The sequence below is a fragment of the Diadema antillarum genome, unplaced genomic scaffold (genome assembly GCF_040938485.1).
Source record: "Diadema antillarum isolate AM-2024a unplaced genomic scaffold, OU_Dant_1.0 seq00000743_RagTag, whole genome shotgun sequence".
NCBI lineage: Eukaryota > Metazoa > Echinodermata > Echinoidea > Diadematoida > Diadematidae > Diadema > Diadema antillarum.
The window spans coordinates 421714-441394 of record NW_027271640.1 but is presented as its reverse complement, the minus strand read 5'-3'; the positions used below and the strand labels follow the sequence as shown (position 1 = coordinate 441394).

Genomic DNA, 19681 nt, shown 5'->3' with positions numbered 1-19681 from the left:
TGTAAATCATGTCTAAAAGATATGGTCCATTCCTCTGCAAAGTTATGATCAAAAGGAGGAAAATTCACACTTATAAATACTTTTAGCAAATCATACTAATTTTCCTTGCTCGAGAGAACAAACATGGCATTATAAGAATACAGTTCATGATCATGGGGCCAAAACCACTTTTCCAATAAAACTATACAAGATAACTCATGGTCAATATATAAATGACATCATGGCACATTAAAAGCTTTTTAGGTTTTGATACATATCTACCCTTTAATCCTACTAACATGGCAAGGTGCATCCAACATTACAGTTTCATTTCGTTCAAAACATTGGTCAGTTTTAAAAAAAAAAAAAAAAAAGATAATAATATTGATAATAATAATAATAATTTCCTGAAAACCACAAGGGTGATAACACAGTACAAAGACTGTGGAGTTAGCACCATTCTTGTTTTGGTTAGAAAATATCAAAAGCAGTCTAGTACCGTCCTACTTTGGCATAAGGAAGCAAGTCAATAAAAAAAGTACTTCTAAATCTTATAAATCGGTGGAATGTATTCCGTACTTAATTCCGGCATCACAGCACTGTTATTACCCAAGTGCTTGGAGATCTCTAACCTAAGCGGGTGGCCTGTGCTCAAAATGAGACATTAAAATAGAAAAGGGCAGGTAAAAACTAGTATCACCACTGATATCTCAGCTTCGGATGATATGCCTGTCAATTCTTGTCATCAAAGTAGAGCATTGTAGACATGAGGTATTTTCTTGAAAGAAGGCTGCTTTCTGGAGGAAAAAATAAATAAAAAAAATCAACCTGTCGATTGATATCCCTTCAAACTTTCACAATTGTAAAAGCAGTTACACAGTATGATTCATAACTTTATAAGGCAGTCCACAGACAGGGAAGCTACACCTTTCAATTTCATGGCATCTAGAAAGAAACTATGAAAATTCTGGAACTTTTTCTTTTGTTCAACTAGTTTTCCTACAAGTCTTGAAATTGAAAAAAAACAAACAAACAAGAAATCAACAGCATGTATAGAATCAAGATGTGCCTAATTAAACAGTAAATCTGTGCAAGCATAGAAGGCCAACAGCTCTTAAAACTGTCTTAGTACAACCGCCAAATGTTATGAATTTGTATCTGTTCCACATAATGTTCCAAGGCACAATATAAAGATATCAAAGGGGTCTGACACTCGTGATAAATAGATGTATTTGTTTCACTAAAAACACTGCTCAGTACACACCTCTGTACTGAAAATCTCTTCAAAATAAAAATGGAAGATGGAAAAATAAATTACATACTCTGATACATTTGCACTTTCAATTTAAATTTCATGTCCAATCTCTATTGATATCCATTCCTTCCTTTTCATTGCACACTAATATACATTCTCTTTCTATTCCTCTACATCATTTGATTCACCGACCACTGTAGAAATCCCTTGTGATTGTGAATCTTTGACCTCTTCTACATTTCCTGCTTCCTGCGTGTGAGTTTCGATCCCTCCATCACTCGCTCTTCTTTTCATGAATTTTCCTCCAATAAGAGTTTTGACTTTCACTTGGAAAGTCCTCTCTACGCAGCCAGTTATTCGTCTCCTGTTCCTCTCTCTCTGCCCTTCCGGGCTCTGCTGCATTCACGCAACAGGCTGGGATGTGTCTGCATTCACTTTAGGTTGTGTCTGCAGTCACCTGGGCTGTCTCTGCATTCACCTGGGCTGTGTCTGCATTCATCTCAGCTGTGTCTGCATTCACTTTGGCTGTGTCTGCATTCACTTCAGCTGTGTCTGCATTCACCTGGGCTGTGTCTGCATTCACCTGGGCAGTGTCTGCATTCACCCTGGCCATATCTGCATCCAGTTTTATATTGGTTCCAACCATGATGTGCTCACTGATCGTCGTAAGGGGTGCATCTATATCATCACCAGCAGCAAGTCCTACATTTTATGAGAAAAGAAAGTACTCTGCTTCAAAACAACAAACAAACAAACAGAATTTGAACTAAATGCAGGCATAACCAATATATGACATGTCTTGATACAAAACATTTGGTAAAATCTTACGTAGCCATAACACCATGACCAGTCCAACATATCACATAAAACACATAACACATAAAACACATTGTTACTTTCAACAAAATTGAACACAATTTTTCTTCTCCAGAAAAAGGCTCTTCGTATATGCACACATTCAAATTTTTTGGCTCACACTGATCCCATATTTTATCGCCTAAAAACATTGAAAGCCCATGATATACATCTATACCTAACTGCCATATTTATGTATAAACACACTCGAAATTTATTACCATTTTTTCATAATACCCTAGTAACCAATGACCATATTCACTTATACCCTACCCGTCGTTCCCATGATTTTCATTTAAGTAATCCGAAGCTTTTACTTGCTCAAAAGTCAATTAGACATCAAGGTCCGGATACATGGAACACTCTTCCTGAGGAGTTGAAACAGTGTGCCTCCTTATTTTCATTTAAAGCAAACTTAAAGAAGTACATTTTATTACAGTATACAGTTGAACCTCTCGTATCCGGACAAGTCGGGACCAGGGCTCATCCGGATAAGGGATTTGGCCGGATATGGGAGACTCAATGCTTTATACATGTACATACACATACACATGTACTGATGTAGCCCATTGTAGTACCACATGTAGTAATGTGTATACTGCAACCTTTTCATTGTTACACTCAGAAACAGACCCCAAAATAGAGGTTTGTGTTTGCAAGAATGAAATCATTTTCTTTTATAAATTCTTGGGATGATTTACCTAAATGATTATTAAGAAATGTATCAAGTATATGTAATTCATGTGTGTTTGTGTAGGAGTTCTCATGGGAGTTGGGAATCCCCCTTTCCTCCCGTAATTATAGTATTAAAAAAAATCACGGCGAGATTGCGTCCGTATAATAGAGGTTCAACTGTACTTCAAATACGAACTAAAAACAAACAAATTATACAACTAATATTGGTCTCCCGATAGCAAACAACGCATATCGTCCCATCTTTCAGTAAACCAATTTTATTATTCTAAATTCCAGCCTATCTGCCATTGTGCACCTTCAAGCACCTGCACACACATTCACCACCACCACCATCACACACTAGAGTTTATTTTCCCCTGCTACCTTCGCAGCAGAATTTATATTGTTACGAATCTAGTACGTCCTTATTTTTTCCTTGGGCCGGCCATCTTTTCAAGCAATGCTTATAATGGCGGCCCTCTGCATAATTGTTTCTTAACTATAAATGTTATTCTTATCACTGCTACATAGACATGCATATTGTATATTATATTTCTTTCATATCGTTGTTTATGCAAGTCAAAAGACTGTGTTAAACTTATTTTATATATTTCCTACATGTTCATGATTATGTACTTATATGTATCGTGGTTTATACAAGTCAAACGACTCTGCGTTAAATTTACTTTGTATATTTCCTGCATCTTCATGATTATGTAACTTATGTATACTGATTTGCAGAAAATAAAGTATCTATCAAACAAACAAATTTATTATGTTTTCATATATAACATATACAATCATTTCATGTATAATAATCCTACAGTTAGAAATTGCACATGAACTTCAATGTAGTAATAGCATTAAAATACCTATTAGGATATATCCCATGCCACTTTGTAAACATGTACCTTATCCCAAAGTGTAAGAATTGTGTATCCATTGAAATACTCATTTTCAGTGCTGTACTTCTTCAGAGAGATGTGCCGTGCAAAACATCATGTTTGAGTTGGAAGTAAAGACGTCTGCAAATACATTCCAGTGAGGCACATCGTGATTGACTATTCTTCAGGGTTGTATTGTTCTCCATGACATTACGAAATTTGGAAAAGCCACAGTCACACAACACTTTGGGGGAGGCCATCTTGGCTTTGTATCCAAGCCCACAGTGTAATGGTGTCCAGAGACTGACTCTGGATAGGTACATGGCAACAAAGTGTGTACCATACAATACAAAGCGGAAGCCATATTTGTGTGGAGATAAACCTTTATAGAGAAGTTGGAAAGTGAGATCCAAGATAGGTGGAAGGAATGTTTTGGTGATGATATGCAGTCACGATCACAAATCCTTATATGTACTGAAAGTTGCATTTTCCTTCTTTGTTTATTTGTAAAACGTCATTTCTGAATGAGGAATGGAGATAAATGAAGAATTTACTCAACAATATGACAAGATACACACAAAAGGCCCCTGTGATCTATTTGTTATATCATAAACATGCCCTTGCACAGCATAAAGCTGAAAACTGTTGGCTCATTCACCATAAGTGCCCACAGAACTCACCAATGTAGTTTGAGAGGAAGTGGATGGCAGCCTGGTTGTTTGCTGCCATGGCAACGTGGGGGTCCAGCTCTCCCCGCATGCTGGCCACCTTGCAGAGGAACTGAGGGAGGAGGAGGCTGAAGTCTGATTGGCTCTGATGCACTGTCCCTCTGATCATTGTCCGCATTATGAAAAGAAATATCCCGCACATATGAAAACAAATGAAATATTACATGCATATAAGCCTTTGACTGTGCACTATTAAAACAAATAGCCCTAGCAAGCTTCACACTTTCGAGGTAAAACATAGTTCTCGTGCGCCTGGAGAACTGTTAAATTTCCCCAAAAAATGTACACATACTGTATGCCTAAGAAATGTGTGGAATAATGCTGTAATAACAAGATATTCATTGGGTAACAACGAAAATGCAGAACATTAGCCAAAAGGTTCGCTGGAGTCACAATGTTATAACTTACCCGATCAGGGTCAGACTAACTCGGACTCAGGGACAACTCGGCCTCGCTTTGACGAAGGGCCGAGTTGTCCCTCTGGATTGTACAGTGTTGTACTATGAAAATGCTTCACGTTCTGGCTGGTCGCAGTTAGGGGCCGAGTTAATACAATGCGCGCATAAACGAACCTCTTTGGCGTGCATAGAAGAAACTCTTTGGCGCGCATACAAAATGAACATGTGCCTATAAATAAAATATAGCGATCACGAACGATCACGTGTTAAATTTTCTGAAATAAGGCCGAGTTGTCTTCGAGTCCGAGTTAGCCTAAATCGTCCCTGGAATAGAACTTGGTATCTGGTATAACGACTTTTATTATTCTTCACTTTTTATCTCAATATACTCCAAAACACTACTCATCATCCTGGCAAATTGCATCAGCAGGGTACGTTTCTCGGTAGACCTTTACGTTATATATTGCAAGCAAATATGAAATGGTGCAAGTTGGGTTCTCAAACCATTTCAGAACTACATTTTACCTTTAATCGTCCATTATTCGCATCATGTCTAATGCAAAAGAAAAGCACAGGTTTTCTCACCTAATAGTTACCATCTGCCGAGGACCCGATGTGGCCTCCGCGTCAGGGAGCAACGTCATAATTGCGGCAATGTTCTTCTTCCACTGGAACTTCTCTGTGTTGACGAAGAGGACAGGCTGGGTGAGGGTCAGGTGGCTGTCGTCCAGCGGGTACATCCACGCATCAAAGCACACACCACACCTTGGGTGGACAAGATGAGACAAGATGAGATAAGAGAAAACATTGGACAATCACAGCACTGTGCATGCCAAGTTAAAATCCCCATTCCATTGACCATCGGAGGCTCATCTGATCCCCAAAATGCAAAATTTTCGGCATTTTGATGAGTTCCAATGAAATTTGATCTGACAAGCTCCAGAGATTCACACCACAGCTCATCAAGGGTGATACCAATGCCAGAAGACCCCTAAAACCTGAACTCAAGTTAATCTGTCTAATAACTGTTTAATCATCGGACACTCAACAGACTTATATATGATGCTGGCTGGACACACCAGACAGCCACACAACACAAGTCTGACACACATCCAACTAGCTCAACTCTCATTAGACTGACTGGACACGTATCTGGCACTCAGTGTCTGATGGCAAACTAAGCTCTGAACTTAGTTCCTTTATTGGATGATTTCGCCAAATCAGATCACGCCCAACATGTCTGACATTGGCCTAACAGTCAACCAACACAAGTCAGATTCATCAGACTGCGATCCGATACACTTGGATGGATGGCCGGACACAAAACTCTTTGCTTCCGACCAGTGACTGATGAGAAAAAAATCTCTGTGGAACGGAGGCATTACGTCATTTTCGTCCTTTGAAGACTTTGGAAGAGGGCAACCTTACGAAAAAACAACAACAAAAAAACATCAAAGTTGGGTCGCACATCCACTATGCATAATTACCAGTGCGATTGCGTATACATTCTTACATACAAAAATACATGCATTGTTTAATACAATACATTATATACACAGACAAAGAGACCAATATGTGTACATAAATTATACACATCAACACAAAATCAGTTTAATTTTTTCAAACTCAAACTCACTTGAAACGTCTATCCCGACTGAGGCAAGCGAGGGTGGTAGCCCCACCAAATGAATGCCCACAGACAGCCATATCTTCCATGTCAAGGTGGTCCTACAAGGTCAAGAAATTGTACACAGCGTATCAAAAAAAGATAATCCAACTTTGGAGGGCTATCATTTCTTCTGATCTTTTATGGTCCATAACCTTTAACATTACCACCATTGTTGATAACTTGGTCACTACCACAAAGGCTAACCCATTATCTATTTTCTCTCTTCATATTCAAGACATGATTTCTCGCTGCGAGCTTCGTGTTGAATATGAACAGAGAAAAATGGACTGTGGGGGTGACCACGTTATCGGACAGGTGGCCCATGTTAAAGGTTATGGACCATAAAATGTTAGAAGAAACCCTAAATACAAGCCTACATTCGTACAGGCTGGCCTGTTTATGTGATCCCTTTCATTGACAGATCTCATCCATTCAGTGAGACATTCATTGTTCCTTCATGTAACACTCAAACTTAGAAAAAGTGCAGTTTGTCATTGTTGCCTTTAAAGTTCATGTGCTCAGTCATGCATGACAATTGTCAACATAATTCATGTATCAATGAAAAGGGGAAGTGTACTTCTTTCTTCACAATCAGAATTGCACTCTCCATAGCTGACAATTATAAAATGGTAGCCCTCTAAAGTTGGATTGTCTTTTTTTATACACTCTGTATATACAGGTGTGAAAAAAAAATTCATGACAATCAAAATCTTTTCCTAAACAAATTTTTCTTTATTATGCACGTATAAACTATAAAGTGCAAAGTATTTTCTCCTTACAAGACGGGCAAACAGGCTACTCCCATTGCAATGGAGTTCTCAAGATAGGCTGGTTTCCTTTCCTTTTATCAAAATTTCTTTTCAGCGAAACAAAGAAATAATATGAGCAAGGGTATACAGATAATAATTTTGAGACCTGAAGTTTTACTTCATAATAAAAGTGTTCGTTATAACGGCAGTGCTCTGTATCTCTTCCACTCTTTCTCTCTCTGCTTCAGTACAGGTTCAAGTTTACACAGACCTCCTCAGAATCTTCCTATTGAATTAAATTTTTGTGTCACTGGAAAAGGTATAGTTTATAATCACGAAACACACTGATGTATCAAAGAATTCCTCTGTAGTGATATCCTCCAAATTAGCAGAAAAATGTTGGGACGTAGATATTATGTTCATAATCTAATCTTTTTCTACAAAACCTGCACCAAAGAAATTTGGAACTCGCTGTGGTGCTTTTCATTTCACAGTCAGCAATGGTGTAACTGATGTTCAGACATACATTATGTACCTACAATATTTGTGTTCCTGAACTAACAAATCTATCAAAACTTATATGGAGTAACTTGAGATTACAAAGTCGCAAGAGTGACAGGTAAGTTACCTGAAATTGAGCCAGGTCAAAGTCTGGGTCAAGATCATTTTCAAGCGCTGAGCCATCGTTCAAATCTTGGAGGTAGTCTAGGACTGCTATACACTCATCTTTTCTCTGGTTAACCTGAATAGAAATGAAAGAAAATCAAGGAACGATACTTGTTTTGATGAATGTTTAATTCTTCATTAGAAACTTATCTGTTCATAACTGGTTGAGAATACCTAGCATCATCATACATGTTTCAACAAAATGGGAATGTTTAGAGACAAGGGTATTCTCTCTCAGAATGTGACATCATGACCAAAAAAAACAAACAAACAAACAAGAGAAAATGAGTAATAGGGCAATTCCACGATAACACCGTGACACTTTTGAGTATAATTTCACTCATCAAATGTAAATAATAATCAAAATGTAACACTTGAGAAAAATTTTTTATTGTGTATCGATGCATATTGTCATAAGCAATTTTGAAAACAAAAGAAAGGAAGAAAAACTGCTGTGGTAAATGAGTTATGCAAGATTAATTACCACTGTAACACCGTGACACAAAATGGACATGGGTTTTTGTGCACTTTGTTTACTGACAAAACTCTGTGAAGTTAATGAACATTTTGATAAGTGGATGTGTTCATTGGATGCACTAGAGACTAAATGACAATAATGGAGTAAAATTTGATTAAAGAATCAATTGACAGGAAAACTATGACATAGATTTTATATAAGTGCACCGTAACAACGTGACTGTAACACCGTGACCTCTGAAATGTGTGCAGAAAACCTATGGAGAATCCTGTTGTCTTACTTTCAGCTCATAGTGTTTCTCCATTAGGTAGAATGAAATGATGATTCATGATGAATGTTTGACATCACAGTTTAACACTTCCAGATAAAACAGAAAATTATTGAAATCATAACAGATTAACAAAAACAACAAAGTAAAGAAAAACTTTGCACTGTAACGCCGTGACATGTCATATACGTTTGTATATGTTACAGTCAGGAACACTGCTCTTTCAGTGAAATATACTTTATGTTTTGAGACATAATTCACTCTATCATAATTGGAAGCTTGTTAGATATTTCTGAGTGAACTTTTAGGGTTTACAACTACTCTTTGAAAGTCCAATTTGTATACTTAAAGATGACTTACCAATTTGAAACTTTGATTTTAATACCTTTGGTCACAAAGCCAGGTGAACCCACTGAGCAATTTCAGTAGCAATAAAAAGAATCATTCAAGCAATTTGTGTGGTACAAAATGTACCATAATTATTATTCTTTTTCAAAGATGTACTGGAAAATGAACATGTACATAAAAATGATTACAATGCAAATTCTCATTCATACACATAAATCCTAGTGAGTGTGGCTCTTTTAATGGTGAAACTTGTAAGATTGTGCACAGCACCATGCACAGGAAAGTAGTATTCTAGTGAGATTAACTTTTGGTGGACACATCGATCTAGCTTCAGTATGTCCTTTAAGTAATTCTTTAGGATACCAGGGAAGCTGCTGCAAGATTTCAGACTGTTTATCATGTTAGGAACACATCTGAGTCTACAAAATAAGAGTCAAACCATGTGACAAAATGGTCAGTTATGATAAAGAATATTAAACAAAGGGTATTAACTCAACTGAAACTGTTGTCTTTACCGTAATTAAAAGTTCAAAACCTTCAGACATGTTTGCTCTGGATAGTTATGAATCTGGTAGGTGGCACACTGTGAGTGGACTGCTTCCATTTTAACCCACCATGTGCTCTGAGTGTTGATTGGCATATATCAAACCCCACTGCATTGTAAACACAGTTCTCAATTTCTGGCACAGAAAGGGTTAAAATTGCATGATGCTGGCAACAAGTACAAGGGATAATCCTTGTGGATATAGCTTGACCCATCTGTTATGAACAATCGTTGAAAAACCTCTATCTTTTGAGTAAATGTGACAGAGAAATCAGATGGTCACTTCAACAGTTAATTATCATGTGTAATCCGGTATGTGTCCTGTGTTATTGCAATGCAAGTCACGGTGTTATAGTCACGGTGTTACAGTTACTGTAACACCGTGACACATTTTAATCAGCTTTGATTAATAAACAAAATGAGTTACCATCACTTTAGTACTTGTATATGGTAGCTATATGTGGTCATGATTTGGGCTATCAAAATAAACCCTTTTGTGTCTGTAATTTTCAAACAATACTAAAAACATCAGTTTTTACTGTAACACCGTGACATTATTGATGATCGTTTTTGCGATGTTCGCTGAAGCTTAACACATAGAAAATCTTGCACTTTGATGATTTGGTAATGACGTTCAACCCTTAAACTCTGAAAACAAAGGCAAAGTTTTTACCTCCTTTTTCATTTTCTCATGCTACATTCATTTAACTTCATTATATTTTTCAGATAATTATGTCAAATTTAATTATGCTGATTTTGCGCACATATTTAGCAAAGTTAATGATGTAATTTTTTAACAAGATGGTCAAATATGAAAAATTCAGTCCTTAAGCTTTCATTTGATACCACAATGAATGAGATTTGACCATTTTGAAAATTTGATGGTCATGTCCACTTTATCGTGGAATTGCCCAATAGACATTTTCAGCCATGATAGCATACACTTCTTTTGGGATACCTTGGAGCACTGCATTGCTAATCACTTATAAAAAAACTAACAATAATGCTCACAATTACTACCTAAACGTTCAATAGCACTAACTGACCTAATCATTCCATACGGGTTTTTCAAACTGGTAAAATACAGATGATGCAGTCAGATTTTACACAAACATGTAGGTAAAAATGATTTACACTGTAGAGATTGTATAATGTATCAAACATGTGAAAATTTGAGCACTTCCTAAATAGCTCAATTGGTGGCAGTTGTCTTTAGACTTGAAAAGAGCTACAACAAATTTCTAGTACTGCTACAAGGAGCAGATACATGGAGCTAATTAATCATGACAGCACAGATTACATCCTTTTGTAACCAGTCTATCTGTATGAAAGCCGAAATACACTGTACCACTCTACAGACGTATTTGCCATAGACTGAATGCTTTCAAGTTTAGTGTGATATCAATCAATCAATCTATCTATTCATACATTCATTCAGTAATAAAAATCGTTTGGATATATACAGTATAAAATGTTTTACAAGAACGCCATATAAGTTACCGACAATAAAAAGGGAGCAAAGAGAATAAAACATGTTGAAACAGGCACAAAACAAATAACAAACAAACAAACAAAACAAGATATCCAAGAAGACTACAAGTTCTACATTGTATTTGTTAACAGTACAAGAGACTGATGCAATTCGTACACGAGGGAGGGCCATGTTAAGAAAATTCATCTTTTTAGCCATGATCAAGCATTTACTGGTGACCTACATGAAAAGATATTCAAAGTCATTGCACTGAGATACACTCAAGTATGCAATAGCAAAGTAGTTCGAGTAGTAGGATGATAAGAGTATACCAAGTTACTTTAGAGACAAGGGGTCGGGAGAGAAGATCATCTTCAGTTGCTCCTTTTTGTTAATGAGTGTATGCGCAATAGGAAATGTGTATGCACGTGTGCATATGCATGATTCATGTGTTTGTTTGGTAAGTCCAGAGTTCAACACTGAAGTATATCAGTCTGCTTCCAACAGTACTGATAAAGTGCATTTGATCTAAAAAAAAACAAACACACACAGACAGTGCTCTTCTAGTGACCTTCACAGTTTCTTGTGAGACACTGATCCTACATGTATGTGATTTCAGAAGAGCTGTAGCTGGATCTTTCCCAAGAGACTACAGTAAAACCATATCAATTTGCGGGATGAAACTTTCGCAAATTGGAGCCAACAGCCTTTTTCGCGGCATGACATTTTTGAGAATTGCCACTGGCATTCAATGCATGTATACAACTGACAATAAGAACTTTCATGTGCACATTTTCATTTTGCGAATCTGGGCTCTGGCAAAATTTGTGAAATTAAACTGCCCACAGAAATTTCTGGTTTTACTGTATAGCAGTCCTCTTTGCTTTGCTCATTAGTATGGTAGTACAGGGGGGCATTTCATGAAGTGCTTTGGTCGGATATTTTTCTGACAACCTGTTACAAGCTACTGAAATCCTTGCATCTCATTGGCTGAGAGCAAATTTGTCCGACAACTTTGTCTGCAAAAATGCTACATGAAAGGTTAGTCCTTTTCTCCTTCTCTCATTTCATGAATTTTACTTCCTCATCCTGTAAATTGACATAACCCATTGACTTGGGCCCAGTTAAAATACACTGTATAGTTATTATACATGTTTGCAACCACAGTATTACAGAAAAGCAAAATGAATAAACATCACCAAAAAATAATACTGCAAAAGTGGAAATTTTAGCATCAATAATTTTTCGTGTTTGGCGGGGTGAGATGAATTTTTTTGCATGTTTACAATTCACAGACGATCACATCAATTGGCTAAGCACTTCAGACAGCTCACCATTTCCATGGCCGCTAAGGGGTTTGGCAACACTACAGTGAAAGAAAACTGGTCCACACTGTGACAGCGAATTCACTCATGCTGCAGGACTATTGAACACGAAGGAAACTACAAAGAGCATAGCAGTTGTACTCCTAAAATATACCTAACTTGAATTCAAAAGATGTAAAATAAGATTACATATAACAAGCAAACAAATGGCACACTTTTGTATTTGTGTTTATAGTTTCATGTCGTGCAAATGAGCTGAAACTGCACCCTGCGTAAAGTTTCATTTTCATAGTGCTGGTATAGTATAAGTTAAAAGCAGAATTGAAATATGCATGCATATGATGTATCAACTTTTTTATGACATCAAAAAAGATCATGATATTGCTGTTCAGGATTGATGTACTGAGAGTGATGACATATAGTGTAACCTGCCATTCAGCTTGCAAGCACACACAAACACACAGTTAAACTAAACACTAACCTGTCTTGTACGTAGTTCCTGGTCCTCATACGGGGCTCTATGATACTCAACCCATTGCTGACCTATATGGTTGGTGTCTTTGCCTTTATCAGGTGAGTTACTGTTGTTATCATTGATGATAAATGAGCAACATGCTGACTTGTCCCTGCAATGAAAGAGCAAAAAAATAAATATATATATACAGTGCACTTCCGTTACAACGAACACGGTTACAACGAAATTTCGTTATAACGAAGTAAAATTTCTGGTCCCAAAATTATCACCATTAAAGTCTATGGTACGAAATTCGCTTATAACGAACACGGTTATAGCGAAATTTCCGTTATAACGAAGTCTTTTCCGAGCGCCACAGACAAAGAAAAACAAGAGAAATGTGCTCCGTTATAACGAAATGCTAATTGCTTTCGAAAATATGTAGCGGAACAAGCATTGACAGCGTCTCTGCATGGGCGAATGCTTCACATCACAACGCGTTCGCTCCTTGTGTCACGCACAGTTTCTGTTCGAAGGGAGCGATTAATATTGTAATACAATAATCCCAAGGCACATTTCACATAGCTTTCCAGTGTATGCTGAGGATTCAGCAAACAGAATATGATATATATATGCATGGTTTCCTTGTTTTTGTTGTATATTGTATTGTTCGGTTATAACGAAATTTCGTTATAACAAAAGAAAACTGCCGGTCCCGAGCATTTCGTTATAACGGGAGTGCACTGTATTTTAAATAGACTTTTCTCAGAAGGCATGAAAGCAGAAACCACAAAACAGGAACACACACGTGGTTCAGGCTAGCAAACTGTTTTGAAATGCTAATTTTGACAACTTTTTTCCCCAAATTATGAAATTCTGTATTGAAGTAAAAAACAACAACAATAGTTCCACATACTCAGATTTATATGGTAGTACACAAAACTAGCCAGCCTCTCACTTCCATGTTTTGTTTTGTTTTTTATTTCTAACATGGCTTGAATTGACTGGTAGGTGATGTCTATACTTTGAGAAGGAAAAGCAGGAATTCATGCAGTGATACAACAGTTTCCTTCATAATGACAATTCACAAACAGGGTCTGCTGAATACTTACAGCAGCAAATTGACATGAAAATGGTCAGTTTCACACAATTTCAGGCAAAACAGGTGAATGATATCACCCCTTGTACTTGCCCCAAAGAGACTGACCAATAGTCAGCATAACAATATGAAGCCTGCGTTGATGTGACAAACAAGAAGAAACAGAAGGGGGAATGTAAGGGCAAAGTGATACCTGTGCTCAACAGCAGCCACCACACAGCCCATGGAGGCAAGGTCAATACATATACTGGTGTATGTGGTCCGGCATCCCCCCAGGCCGTGGGAGTAGACGATGACTGGGTATTTACTTCGGCTGGAAGACAGCTGACCGTGCCACATCACTGGCAGGGTGAACTTGGCTGCAAAGATTGAGATATTGGTGCATCTAGGAGTTTGTACAAGGGAGCAGAACTCATTCACATTGACTAATAATTTATCTGCAGCGAATATAACTCGGGTCTGCCAACATTCCCACATCCAAATCAGGGAGATTCCACACAGCAATCAGGGAGAAATCTGCTTGTTATATGCATTTCAATGGGCGGAAATAATTTCCAAATCAGGGAGATTTTAATAATCTCTCATTAAAACATGAACAGATTTTGACATTTTCAGGGAGACTCCTCCAGAATAAGGGAGACTTGGTAGCACTGATAACTTCCTGTCAGACCAAGTAATATGTCAGGACACTCTTGATGTGCAACATTCTGAATTTTTGAGTTTTCGCTAGCTACAGCAAAGGGGATCTTTCTTCTAAAAAAAAAAAAAAAAAAAGCCACATTTGAATCACCTCTAACAAATCTCTGTGATCTGCCAATTGGTACTGATATCCTTGGTATTAGTCCTTCCAACATTTCTTTTCACTGCGCAACTCATCTTGTCTTCTTTCATTTTCCTTTAAACTGTCACTGTCTAACATTTTAGTTTTGTGTTGTTTCTTGCATTATTTCTCCCTTTCATTCTTCCTTTTTTGTCATCATTTCCTACTTCCTTCCTCTCTTCTTTACAATTTTTTTTCTCCACATTTCTTCATACAATGTATGATTGATTCTTTATCATTTCATCTTTTTGCCACTACAACTCTGCTCCTTTATTTTTCTTGCTAATGAAAGAAAGAAACGAGGAATTTCTGGCTGCTCTGAAATTCAAAATTGTTTAGGGCTGATAATAGACTCCTAACAGCACAACATACAACATGTAATTAATTCAAAAATGTTTGAATCTAAATAGAATTAGTCGAATGTATAATTCAGCTGCATATTATAATAAACATGAGCTGGTGAATATCTAGACACACATACACTTGAAAAAGAGGACTTACACAGGAGAAATTTCAATGTCACTGCTACAATCTTCTTTCCCATCACACTCCCATAGCCTTTGGCATATTGGTTGCTTGGTAACCAGCTCGGTCTATTCTGCTGTGGAGGGCCATCAGCCAGCTTTTCAGTAGGATAGTATAACCGGAAGAATACCCTGTGAATGGAGGAGAGGCAGGAGTGTAGTATAAAGCATTTGCAACAGGGACACACAAAACATACTTTGCTTAATTTCAAACACAATCTGATTCTCAGTGATATTGTTGCACATAGAGAAAACTCCTTCAGCAAAACCTGAATATTTGGGCTGATGTTTTCATCGAGACAAACTTCTTTCTTGTGGTTCTTTTTTCAAACTGATCCTCAGCACAATGGAAGTTATACTCCTTTTAGCTGTCTGCTACAGCAAGAACACGCCCATCAAGAAGAGTGACGAGGAGCTATTAAATTACAGTACAGTAATTGCATTATCATTTTTACCCTGATGTCGACAGCCCAGCCATCACATCCGCACAGCCGACTCCATAAGGCCCAGGTCCTTCTGGGATACCACGAGGGGTTTTGTTCTTGGCTGAGTTTGGCATGTTTGAACCTGGAAAGCAGTGATAGGCACAAATAGAATGGTCATAGTATTGTAAATAAAAGAGGTGCAGAGTTAAATTGCTCCAGGGATACAGATACTATTCAACATCATGGTGGCTGAACAATCTTAGTGATCACACACATTGAACAAAGTTTACTAGAGTAATCAACCCTGTTTGCAGCGGGGTGCCTATTTGTGGCCGAGGCAGTTTCATTCATCAATAAAACACTAATGAACATTATGTGTGCTTAGTCCCACTTTCAAACACAAGCAGGACTAAACTCGCAAGTGTTCCGGGAAGTGAAGTCTGATGGGCATTTTCATCATCATGAAACGGCCCCTGCCACAAATAAGCATGCTGTACAAGGTTTGTCGCAAACAGTGTTGATAGAGCTCTGTAATTCTAAATGTACACACTTTGATATGCACATGTTCACATTGAGGTGGTCTCTCAGTATGTTTCAAGACAAGTGGTAGCATGTGTTGCGTTTGATGAGAGTCCCTCAATCAGTTATATTTTTGTTATTGATTTCAAAATTTAAAAAAAAAACAGTGAGAATGGAGAGCCATGTAAGGAAATGAAATTGTCTAGAACAAGGTATGAGAAATGAGGTTATATTTTCTTCCTTTCATGAGGAATGTGGTGGTGTGAGATGTAAATTGCACATTGATGTGGCTCTATCCAGCCTCTCTCTAGCGTCTAGCGTCTAGTAACACATGTGTGTGGCTGTAGTTTATGCACTGCCTATAAATCGAATAAAGGACAGATCTATCTAAAGTACAATTTATTTCTAATTGTTAATTTCTGATGGCACTGGATCTGGAATGAGTAATGGTTGGGTGTCTAATGTTTTTCTATCAATAGATACTTAAAGGACAAGTTCACCTTCATAGACATGTGGGTTGAGTGAGTGCAGCAATATTAGTAGAACACATCAGTGAGAGTTTGAGCAAAATCGGACTATCCATTAAAAAGTTATGAATTTTTGAAGTTTCTGCTCAGTCACTGCTGGATGAAAAGACTACTTGTGATGTCACATGACTACGATATAAAGAAAGAATAAAGAAAATTCAACATATTTCCATTTTTCTCGCACAACAAAAGAACACTCGACTTCTCTCTTTCAGAAGGCAGGGGGAATAATATTACCCTTAACATACGTCAGTAGCAAGTCAAAGAAATGTGCACTTTATTCAAAAAGTAAAGTTTTGTGAAATTCTCTTTTTATTTTCCTTATATAGTTGTACACATTAACATCATACACTGTAGTAGTCTTCTCTTCCAGCAGTGACTGCGCAGATATTTAAAATATTCGTAACTTTTGAACGGATTGTCCAATTTTCCTCAAACTTTCACTAATGTGTTCTAGACTTCTACTAATATTGCTCCATTCTCTCATTCCTTATGTACATGTATATGAAGGTGGACTTGTCTTTAAAATATCTTTTACAATTTGCCTGAAATTTTACTCACAAGTCACATGTATAGAAACTACTCTGAATTCAAAAGTACACATATATAGTGAAAATGTGATGTGCGGTAAACGCTCCAAATCAAGATACATGTAACTGCGTGGGTTGTTATTTTGATGCACTCAGTTGTGCTGTACTTTGAAACCAACACACACACCTTGCCATAGAACCACTCACAATTGAAAGATTGATTCAAATGACCACCAATCGATCGATGAACAGGCCCAGACCTACTAGCGTTGATGGAATTAAGTAAAGTAAAGTAACACCCCTACCATCTATTGACAATACATGTGAAACACATGAAGTGCTTTTCCAATGTGCCATTAATAGGCCCTATAATCTACAGAAGACTACGGTATGACATTGTTTTGCTGCTGATCTTGTTTATCAGTTTCTCCAGTAATATTTTGACATCATCATTGTTATTGATCATCAAATCCCCAGTAAAAAAAAAAAAACATGCAAAACCACTGGCTACTGCACATGCACGTACGTAGTCTCATGCCCAGCCATGGTCGACATGGATGCATTTGAATGTTTGTCCTGTAAAATTTTACACGTACTGTAAGTGCAGCTGTTGCAAGTGTAGGCCTACACACAATGCAACAAATAGAATCTAGAGGGGGTCGGTTTCAATTGACAGTGTCGAGGTGTTGGACACCTTCTACCGAGTCTACCTGTATTCAATCTAAATCTAATAATTAAATTTATAAGATTTAAATTAAGTAGTAGACTAGTCTAGTAAGAACCTTGAACCCAAGTTCAGCAGCTCCTTAGCTAGTAGACCTTGCTTGGTTGGAACTGTAGTCTGTCCCGGGAAGACAGGTTTGCAACTGGTATTGTTGTTGACACATTTCTCTACATAAAGTATTGAACTCTCCCTAGATTACGTTAGACTTATCATCAACCTCGTCACATCTGAAATCAGAACAAGACAAACAACACATTTATAAACGTATGGGACCACGCTAATCTCGCTGTCGACGGAGGAAGAGTCGTAGGCCTGGTAACCGGTAAGCGCAGGCAGCGAAAACATGGTCATATACCCATGCCATGGCCATACTTTCAGCTCAGAGCTGGTTCGTTGGGCGTTCCAAACAGACAACATGCCCGACCGAGATAAATGCAATTAAAAACCAAGCCTTTAGATTGGCTTTACTTCAAAAATAAGTATTTTACCTTTTCCTTTATTGACCGGCTTCTCACCAATTTCTTAGAACACGTCAGTTGGTTTTCAGACGATCTCATTCATCGATCGGCAGCCGGTCCTTCGTGCAGTGGTGATGGTTCACTGCACTATAACGGCTGTACCATTGATACGATCTTTCGTCGTTCAGAACAGCTGATGGACCTTTTTGACTTCCGGGGTACGTACCTGCCTATTTTTGGCACGATTGCGTACACTTCCCACCCCATGACGTACTCAGTACATGTATTCGTTAACTTGTTATCGTCTGCTACGTTGCCTGTAGGCCTATAGCTAGGAGCTAGGTCATTTGAACCCATATCTGTAAGGCCTATCTGCCTGAAGATAGCGAAATCCGATGACAATATGGACAAATAAAGATTTTGACGACCATGCATGATGAGATGGTTAGTCTACTTCCTATAACCATCGATAATAAACCACATGAGATAGATAGTGAATACTGTCCGTACAAGGTATTGGGTCTCTTTCAGTGTGTTTCTATTGCTGCAAACTTAATTCCCACTCAAAGTCAAGATGTACCTTTTTCAGCATTCGCCATAAACTGCTTTGACTTAATGTGCAAATGTCCGCACAATTAAAAAAAAAACAATGTAATCCCATCCCCACATCCCCAAAAAGGAAAAAATCAAAGAAATATCTGTTTTTATGCACACATCCTGATCGTATATCCACTCACACACACGCCCCTCACACATGCACATACCCACACACACATATAATTATGTACACATGCACAAACACAGATGTAGGGCCTATATAGACCAGGGGCCACAAAACCAGTGGGCCTGGGGGCTGCAAACATTCTGTAGCTCCTGTACAGAGAGAGAGATAGATAGATAGATAGATAGATAGATAGATAGATAGATAGATAGATAGATAGATAGATAGATAGATAGATAAATAGATAGATAGATAGATAGATAGATAGATAGATAGATAAATAAATAGATAGAGATGGAGGGATGGAGGGATGGATAGATAGATAGATAGATAGATAGATAGATAGATAGATAGATAGATAGATATAGATAGATAAATAGATAGAGATGGATTGATGGAGGGATGGATAGATAGATAGATATAGATAGATAGATAGATAAATAGATAGATAGATAGATGGATAGATAGATAGATAGATAGATAGATAGAGATAGATAGATAGATAGATAGGTAGATATAGATAGATAGAGATGGATGGATGGATGGATGGATAGATAGATAGATAGACAGACAGATAGATATTGAGAA

The 19681-nt window shown here is 37.6% G+C and overlaps 1 protein-coding gene across 1 annotated transcript; it reads right to left on the bottom strand.

Moving 5' to 3' along the window:
• Positions 1 to 1041: 1041 nt before the first annotated feature.
• LOC139738461 (platelet-activating factor acetylhydrolase-like) lies at positions 1042 to 18480 on the bottom strand. The gene is made up of 10 exons (XM_071649085.1): positions 18403 to 18480; positions 15645 to 15756; positions 15167 to 15321; positions 14039 to 14204; positions 12774 to 12918; positions 7821 to 7934; positions 6411 to 6502; positions 5360 to 5539; positions 4329 to 4477; positions 1042 to 1936 (listed from the first exon to the last, which is right to left on the bottom strand). The coding sequence occupies exons 2-10, from the start codon at positions 15746 to 15748 to the stop codon at positions 1671 to 1673; spliced, it is 1371 nt and encodes a 456-aa protein (XP_071505186.1). The 5' UTR covers positions 15749 to 15756; positions 18403 to 18480; the 3' UTR covers positions 1042 to 1670.
• Positions 18481 to 19681: the final 1201 nt, after the last annotated feature.